This window comes from Falco biarmicus, chromosome 3 (assembly GCF_023638135.1).
Source record: "Falco biarmicus isolate bFalBia1 chromosome 3, bFalBia1.pri, whole genome shotgun sequence".
Taxonomy (NCBI): Eukaryota; Metazoa; Chordata; class Aves; order Falconiformes; family Falconidae; genus Falco; species Falco biarmicus.
In genome coordinates this window covers 115,042,345-115,051,001 of record NC_079290.1, presented here as the reverse complement: position 1 = coordinate 115,051,001, position 8,657 = coordinate 115,042,345, and the positions used below count along the sequence as shown (strand labels likewise).

General features: G+C 66.7%; 1 protein-coding gene across 3 annotated transcripts; it reads right to left on the bottom strand.

Moving 5' to 3' along the window:
- Window positions 1–1,500: 1,500 nt before the first annotated feature.
- Window positions 1,501–7,895, bottom strand: CD164L2 (CD164 molecule like 2). 3 transcript variants are annotated; one of them, XM_056333463.1, is made up of 6 exons: window positions 7,418–7,895; window positions 5,469–5,573; window positions 4,810–4,887; window positions 4,534–4,602; window positions 3,669–3,834; window positions 1,501–2,108 (listed from the first exon to the last, which is right to left on the bottom strand). In XM_056333463.1, the coding sequence occupies exons 1-6, from the start codon at window positions 7,857–7,859 to the stop codon at window positions 2,102–2,104; spliced, it is 867 nt and encodes a 288-aa protein (XP_056189438.1). In that variant the 5' UTR covers window positions 7,860–7,895; the 3' UTR covers window positions 1,501–2,101. The 3 variants fall into 3 exon arrangements, with proteins under 3 accessions (XP_056189438.1, XP_056189436.1, XP_056189437.1); XM_056333461.1 differs by lacking the exon at window positions 1,501–2,108 and adding an exon at window positions 2,115–3,215; XM_056333462.1 differs by lacking the exon at window positions 1,501–2,108 and adding an exon at window positions 2,115–3,215 and having other exon boundaries at window positions 4,534–4,599.
- Window positions 7,896–8,657: the final 762 nt, after the last annotated feature.

Below are 8,657 nucleotides of genomic sequence, written 5' to 3'. Positions count from 1 at the left end.
CCGCCCCGCTCCGCCCCGGGCACCGGGCGCCGCTTCCGCCGGGCCCGGCCGTGAGTCAAGGGTGGCCCCGCCCGCCCCCCGCCTCCCTCGGGCCGGTCCTGCGCGCCCCGGGCACGGGTGGCAAAGGGCGGGTTGTGAAACGGGAGCAAGGGGAAGGGGAAGGGGAAGTGGGGGGGGGCCGGGGTCGGTTCCTGCCCCCGGCACGTGTCGCAGCTGAATTAACGGCCCCGAAGTCGCCCGGGGCCGGGCAGCCCCCCCGTACCCCCACCGCATCCCCCTGGCCGGGGCGAGGGGCCGCGGCACGGAGATGGGGTGGAAACGGCTGGCGGGGGGACGGCAGCGGGGCAGGCAGGGTGGGCAGGGGGCAGCAGGCAGGGCGGCAGGCAGGGCAGGGGGCAGCAGGCAGGGCTGCGACCCGTGGCTTTGAAGTGCAGTGTCCCCAGCTGGGAAAGTCTTGGTCCGTGGTGAGATGCAGGGGACAGGCTGGCACAGCACCCTGGGCTGGGCTGTGGTGCAGGCAGGCAAGTCACTGCACAGGCGGACAAGCCACCGTGCAGGCAGGCAAGCCACCAGGCAAGCAGGCAAGCCACCGCACAGGCGGACAAGCCACCGTGCAGGTGGATAAGCCATCCACGCAGGCAGGCAGGCCACCACATAGTCAGGTAAGCCATCCATGCTGGCAGGCAAGCCACTGCGCAGGCGGACAAGCCACCGTGCAGGCGGGCAAGCCATCCCAGTGTTGTTCCCACAGCAGAGCCGGACCAGCCTGGGCAAGGGGGAGGAGGGGGATGCCGAGCCCCCCAGACAGTGGGGCACGCAGCCGGGCCTGCCCAGGCTGCCGCTCGCCCCCGCTGCCACTTCGGGGAAGGCAGAGCTGGGGTGCCACAGCTGTGGCATGCACCCTGCCCAGCCTCCTGCCCTGCCACCGCGGGAAGGAAGGTGTCCCCCCTCCCCGTCACCATCCCTGGGGTGAAGGGCCTCAGCGGGGCTGGATGCAGCCACAGAGGTTCCCCCTGAGCCCCGGCTCCGCCTGCCCACCCTCATCCTGAGCAGGGGAGCCCAGGCCAGAAATTCCCCCAGTTCCTCCAGCCTCGGCCTGCAGCCGCCCCTCTACCCACCGCAGCCCCCTGGGGCCAGGCAAGGGGATGTGTCCCGCACGGGGGGGACACCACGGGGTGAGACCCCCCAGGACAGGAGGGGACGATGTCCTGTTGCTCCGTCCTCCAGCATGGCATCACCCCTCCCCATACCAGTTACCCTCCCCTGGTCACTGGGAGGACTGGAGTCACTCTGTCCTCCAGCATGGCATCTCCCATCCCCATACTGATTCCCCTCCCCTGGTCACTGGGAGGACTGGAGTCACTCAGGGCCACCCACCAACACCAGCCACACAGCCACGTCCCCAGCTGCAGGTACAGGGTTTGCAACCAAAATCTTCCGGGGTAGCACCCACCACTAGGGCTCTGGGGTGACAGGTGACAATGACACGGACACTGGGAATAAGAGGAAAATCCTTTATTGAGTCTCTGTCCCCCCTGCACCAGCTCCGGCTCTGCCTGGCGTGGGGCTGGGGGCTTGGCCAGCAAAGGGCCACGCTGCTGCCAGCCATGGCCACGTGTCCTCTGATCCCCTGGGGTGCCCTGGGTCCCCCAGGCTCCTGCCAAACACAGGCAGAGGGACCCCAAGGCTGGGATTCAGGGCTGGATGGGACCCCCGCGCCCAGCTGCGCCCCTCCACCCTGCTCGGCCCCCACCAGGGAGCAGCTAGAGGGTGCAACTCTGGCCACGCTGGGTGCAACCCCCGCTGGAGCATCCCCAGCCGCGCTGTGGGGACAGGGACCAGGCCTGGGTGAGATCTCCCACCCTGGTGTCCCCTGGGGCAGAGCGGGCACCCCGGGGCAGAGCCAGCTTTGCATAGTTGTGGTGTGGGGCCCTGCAGGGGACAGTCTGGCCACAGGCAGGAACACTGGCACCAGACAGGGATGCCAGCACCAGGCAGGGACACCGGCAGTGAACAGGGACACCGGCAGCTCTGGCATCTTCTCCGCCTGCCCCAGGGAGGACGAGGGCAGCATCTCCCCAGCCCAGGGCGCGTGGTGGCCTCAGATCCTGGGGCAGCGGACAGAGAAGAGTGCGTAGCAGAAAGGGACCCAGGTGGCTTTGCCCTGGGGGGGTCCAGCCCCTCGCAGCCCCCGGAGAGTGGGGTGCAGGAGGGGGTGCCCCAGTGACCACCCTGCTGCACCCATGTGGGTGGCGATGCCATGGGAAGGGCTGGCCCTGCATCTGGGAACTGGGTGGGAGCTACCACAGGGGAGGGGTGGGGGACACAGGCTTTCTGCAGCCGTGCCCCCCCCGGCACCCACCCCCCCAGCTACACAGACTCCCCCCGGACATGAGACAGACACCACCTCGCAGAGTTTAATAAGGGGCAGCCCAAGCTACAAATCTTACCCCACAGCACACGACACGCACACCCCTCCCCAAAACAGCACACAGAAAGGGGGGGGGGGCGCTGGGGACCCCCCCCCCCGTACACCCCCACAGCAACACAGAGGCACAGCAAAAGCACACAGCGAGCCCTGGCTCCGCTTCTCCAGTGGGCACCAAGGGGCTGGGGGGGCCGGGGTGGGCAGGGGCTGGGGGGAGTCAGAGCAGGGGGCTGGGTGCTCCAGCCGAAATGCTGAAGGGAAAAAGCACCTGACAGCCCACTGGGGAAAAAGGAGACCCCAAGCCCCCCTCCCAGGGAGCCCCAAGGCTGTGGGGAAGCAATGGGGCAGGGGGTGCCCGGGGGGGGGGGGGGGGGGGGGGCTGCTAGGTGCTTTTTAACTGGGGCCAAACCAGACCCTGCAGCTCCCATCCTGCTGAGGGTGCTCAGGGGGAGCTGGGGCTGCACCCTGCCGCCGTGGGGCTGGGGGAGTCAGGGCCACCTCGCCTGGGTGGCACGGATGTGCTAAGGGGCCGTGCATCAGCTGTGTCCCACCAGGGGCTCCGTGCATGAAAGGGGGGGCGAGGAGGGACACCCCCTTCCCTTCCACTGCTAACAACTCCCAGGAAAACAGCAAACCAGCTGGGAAACCCCCTTCATGCAAACCAGGAGAGAAGGACCACGCCATCCCGCCCCCAGGGAGGGGCGAGGGAAGGGTGAAGCTCAGGGGGTGCATGGGAGCAGCCCCCTCCCCATTGCAGCCAGCACCCAGAACCTACTGGTTGTCCTCTCTGGCAGCGTGCAAGGAAAGAGAGACGGGGCACAGCCCCCCACGTTAGACACAGCGAGCCCCAGGCACACGAAGAGCACAGGCCCCCACTTGGCTCAGCCTCAGAGGGATGGATTTGGGGTCCTGCACTCCCCAAGGGGCTCAGAGCCAGGATGCAGCCAGGCAGCAACAGACAGAGGAGGTGACAGGACAGCCGGACACCGGCAAGGGGACAGGCCAGGGAGGACAAACCCCTCCATCTCCCAAATCATCCCCCCACTGGGTGAGGGTGGACCGGCACGAACAGCCACGGGAAACAACACTCAGCTGCGAGACAGGACACGGCCAGACGGGCCACGGAGCCCCACGCACTGGGGCTGACCCCCATTTATGGCTTCAAGGGTGGGCTTGGCCCAGGCATGAACCGGTGTGGGTCCCCCCCCCTCCCTCCTGGCTGGGGGCACGGGAGCCTTACAGCGTTTGGTAGGTGCTGTCCTTTGACTTGATGAACTTGACGATGAAGAAGACCACGGCTTGGAGGCTCAGCACCAGCACGATGCCACCGATGAAGCTGGCTGTGTCAAAGCCAGGCGGGTGAAATTCAGGGCTGCCTGTCAATGGGGCGCTGGTGGTGGTGGTCCCTAATGGCAGAGAAGAATGGGGTGGGGGGGGTTACAGGTGCTGTTGGCATCCCTGGGTACTGATACTCGTGCCAAGGAGAGGGGATGTGGGGTCCACGCAGACCCCAGCAGCTGCATGGGGAGGAATGGCTATTTCCCAGCCTGGGGCTGGGATGTCCCCACCAACATGCGGATGCAGGGACAGGCTTGGCCTCTTCCCATGCCAGAGCAGCCAGCACCGCATGGGAGAGAAGCCAGCAGCAAAAAGATCCCAGTGGGATCAATAATTCAGAGGGCTCTGGGCTCCGGTTACCCGCTGTAATTAGCCCAGTGCTCTCCAGTTCCTGCTTCCTGGAAGAGGCTCCTTCTCCGCTCCCAGCCTCTGCTCCAGCCCAACTGGAGACAGCACTTCCCAGCAAGAATGGCAGCAGGGATGGTTCTTGGGGGGGCTGCAGGGTGTTACGACCCCCCAGGCCCACGGCAGCATTGCTCAGGGCAGAGCGGGGATGGGGATGGAGCTGTGACCCCGGGGACAGCACTGGCACCTCCGGGGGCACAGCCAAGGCAGATGCAACCCCAAGGGCAGCTCTGCTCATCCCTCCCAAGGGCACGTGAAACACAGAGGGAAGTGGCTTGTCCCATCCCACTGGCCGCTGTTCCTTGGGGCACCTGGACCCCCCACCCCATTCCACCACCTCCCACCCCCCCAGACCCACTCACTTGGGGAGTGTGTTGCCGGCTCCTTGCTATGGGACCATGGAGGCTCTTCGGTGGGGGACTTCAGTGCTGCTGGAGGCAGTGACAGAGGGAGGGGGGAAAAAGGGTTGTCAAGGGACATCACTGTGCATCCTCTGTCCCATGTCCCTGTCCTGGGGGTGGGATCTCATCCCCACGGCCCCAGCACCTGTGGCAGCACCTCTGTCCCAAAGGCTGCTGGGTCTGGGGGTGCTGCTGGGGTCTGGCAGGACCTGCTTTCATGGAGGGGAGCAGAGTTACCTCGACACAAGGTGCTGGTGTTGTAGAGTGCACAGGTCTCCCGCACTGCTGCCCCTCTCTGCACGCAGCTCCCTGTCTCTGCGGGAAGAGGGAGCAGGGTTTTCCCAAGGGACCCCCCAGCAAACCAGCCCACAGAGGCACCCAGTGCAGACGATGGCATTTGGGGTCAGGGCTGCCCTGGGCACCCAAGGGTTTGGGATGGTGAAGGACTCATTCCCAGGGGTGGGCATCCAGCCAAGGGGCTGCAAGCTCAGGCTTGCATCCACATCCCCATAGGGAAGAGCCCCAAACAAGTATCAACATCCAGCTTTCTCCCATCTCCATCTCTTGGTGCTGCTCCACCCTCATCTCCATGGAGGGCAAAGTGGAGGATTCCCAGCATTAGTCCAAGCCCAGCGTGGCTGGGAGTAGCACACACAAAAATCCCACACCCTGCTGGGCTGGCACGGGTCACCTGCCTGCCCCCAGGATAGGTCAGGTGAGATGGACCTTGGCCATGGAAGGCAGCTGGGACCAGGCACCCTAGGGTGCTGAGCTGCCAGCACCATCCCGACACAGCCCCAGCCCAGGGACAGGGGCTGGGGAAGGCTGGTGGCAGGCCCGGAGTAAGCTCTGGCTGTGGGAGCCCGTTGCTGTCCCCGCAAGATGCACCCCCTCACCTGGCTCCTCGGGGGTCCCGCAGCCCACCCAGATGCAGCCGGTGGCGTTGTGTGAGGTGGTGCTGGCCATGCATGTCTCACAGGACCTCAGTTCGCTGCACTCTCCTGCCAAAGCCGGGCAAAAGGGTGAGGGCAGGGCCAGCATCTTCCCCCCCCCCCATCAGCTGGGGTCAGGGCTGGACCCTCTGCTCCACGGAGGAGGATTTCTCCTGATGCAGCACAAGGGCTGAAGGCACTTCTTGAAGCACCAAGCCCACTGACAGACCCATCCCAGCAGGCTGCAGGTGTGTTTGTAGCACCACCAGCCCTCCAGGGAGGGGACATCTTGCGCCCCACAGCCCCCAGCATCCACAGTGACCCAGGACACGCAGGACTCACCCCATCGCCCACAGCCATGGTGGGCCACAGTGCAGGTCAAGCCCACCCAGCCCAGGATCTTTTGGTGGAGGTTTATAAGAGATGAGGCAGCAGCACCAGCTCAGCTGCTCCCAGCAGCCTGGCTGGGGTTACCTGAGCAGTATCAGCCCCCTGCCCCCACCCAGTGTCCCACAGGACCCCCTGCTCCCCATCACCCCAGCGAGGGCGGTGAGTCACTCCGGTGTTTGCGGAGCTGCTCTGCCATGAGCTCTTCTCCCACACGCACACGCTCATCATTAATTTACAGCAATGACTGTCAGCGAGGGAGGCTGCAACGGGGAGCTGCAGCCGGGCCCTGCCTGCACCTCGCTGCGTCCCACGCCTACGTTTGCACCATCCTGGGAAAGAGCTGGGAGCCATTTCCCACCCTGGACATGCTTCCAGGCTCTCAGGGGACAAACAACCCCCACAGAGTTCCCAGGAGGGGGCTGGGGACTGGCACCCCCCTGGAGCAGCTCCCCAGGGGTCTCTGCCACACAGGGACCACCCCAGCCTTGCACTTGGCTTCACCGCATGGGCTGCACACCAGCCCTGCCACCAGCACTTTGCGGAGGGCTTCCTACTACACCACCCCCCTTTGGGGTGGGCAGCTTCGCCCCCCCCCCCCCCAGCTTTTAGGGTCCTGCTGGTCACTGGGGCCATGCCTGGCTGATAGCAGAGGCTCTTTCCCGCTCCCAGTGCCCCCCCCCCCCCCCCCCAGCAAAAGCAAAGGGGGCAACTGGTGGCGTAAGGCACAAAGTGGGATGCTGCGGACCATTGCCATGGCTACGGCGTGGTGGCCACGCCGCCGGGCCCCCTCCTCCAGCATTTAGAGACCTGCCGGGAGCCAATGGGAAAGTAGGACTTTGTTCACAAGGGTTTCAGGCAGGTTTATAATTTAAGTTATTTTTATCGCGGCAGGCACAGGAACAGGCGTTTGTGCGCGTTTAAGTGTTGTCAACTCCCGCTCCTGCCCTCAGGTGTGGGGAGGGAGAGGCAAATAAAGGGGGGCAGCGGGGCTGGCTGAGGGCATCCCCAGCCCCACGGGTGCCCTGGGAACACGCGTGGGTCCCGGTGGGACAAGTCAGGGTGGAAATATCTCCATTGAGCTGCGGGGGGATGGGAGGAGGGGAGCAGAAGCAAGCCTGGGGTTTGCATAATTAATGCCCGGAGTTGCAGACACCCCGGGCAGGAGAATGATGGCTCTGCTCCCCGCTTCCCCCCCCTCCCCGAAACCGCCACAAGATCCACCCGCTCACCGGAGAGGAGCCCCGCACCCGGTTTGCCCCGCATCGGGAACCCCTCCTGGCCCTGGGGGTCCCAGCTCCCCCGGCTGGGAGCAGAAGCCGGAGCCACTCACCCCTCAAAGCGGGGCCACCCGAGGGAGCGGGGCTCTCCCGGCCCCGCCACGGGCGAGGGGGTCCCGTGGGGGCCGGGGCAAGGGGAACCCCTGGAAAAAAAACCCCCCAAAAAAGTTCATCTGCCCCAAAGATACAAACTCTCTTCCCCCCCCGCCTCCGGCCGCGGGTCCCCCCAGCGCTCCCCGGCCGTACCTGCGCAGGTGGGAGCGGGCCCCTGCGCGCATAGCAGCGCGCACAGCAGCGCGCAGCGCAGCGCCCCGGCGCACGGCGGGGCCATGGCCCGGCCCGGCTGCGCTCGGTTAGCCAGGCTCGGCTCAGCCCGGCTCGGCTCGGCCCGGTCCCAGCGGGAGGTGTCGGCTGCGGCGCCGCGGAGCTCCCGGGAGAGCGGAGCGGAGCCGCGGGCAGATGCGCGCCCGCGGGAGGCGGCCCCGGCGGCGGCGGGGGCGGGCAGGGGCGGCCCCGCCTCGTCCCGCCCCGCCCCGCCCCGGGGGGCCCGGCCCGGGGGGGGGGGTCCGCTCCAGAGGTGCTTGTGTCCCCCCGCGCCGCCTGCACGCTGTCGTGGCTGTGGGAAAGCCGGGGCTGCCCTGCTCTCGGGGGGCTCCGAGCGCTGCACCCCCAGCACGCACTGCTGCATGGCACAGTGCACTGCGCACCCTGCGCACGCTGCGCACACTGCTTCTGGGCACAGCGCACTGCACACCCTGCGCACACTGTGCACCCTGCAAACCCTGCGCACACTGCTGCTGAGCACAGTGCGCTGCACACCCTGCGCACCCTGCGCACCCTGCACGCCCTGCGCACACTGCTGCTGAGCACAGTGCACTGCACACCCTGCGCACCCTGCACGCCCTGTGCACCCTGCTGCTGAGCACAGTGCACTGCACACCCTGCGCACACTGCGCACCCTGCACACCCTGTGCACACTGCTGCTGAGCACAGTGCGCTGCACACCCTGCGCACCCTGCACGCCCTGCACACACTGCTTCTGGGCACAGCGCACTGCACACCCTGCGCACCCTGCGCACCCTGCGCACCCTGCGCACCCTGCACGCCCTGCGCACACTGCTTCTGGGCACAGCGCACTGCACACCCTGCGCACCCTGCGCACCCTGTGCACCCTGCACGCCCTGCGCACACTGCTGCTGAGCACAGTGCACTGCACACCCTGCGCACACTGTGCACCCTGCCCACCCTGCGGACCCTGCAAACACTGCTGCTGGGCACAGTGCACTGAGCGCCCTGTGCACCCTGCGCACACTGCTGTTGGGCACAGTGCACTGCACACCCTGCGCACCCTGCGCACCCTGCACACCCTGCGCACACTGCACACACTGCTGCTGGGCACAGTGCACTGCACACACTGTGCACACTGCGTACACTGCAAACCCTACACACACTGCTGCTGGGCACAGTGCACTGCACACCCTGCGCA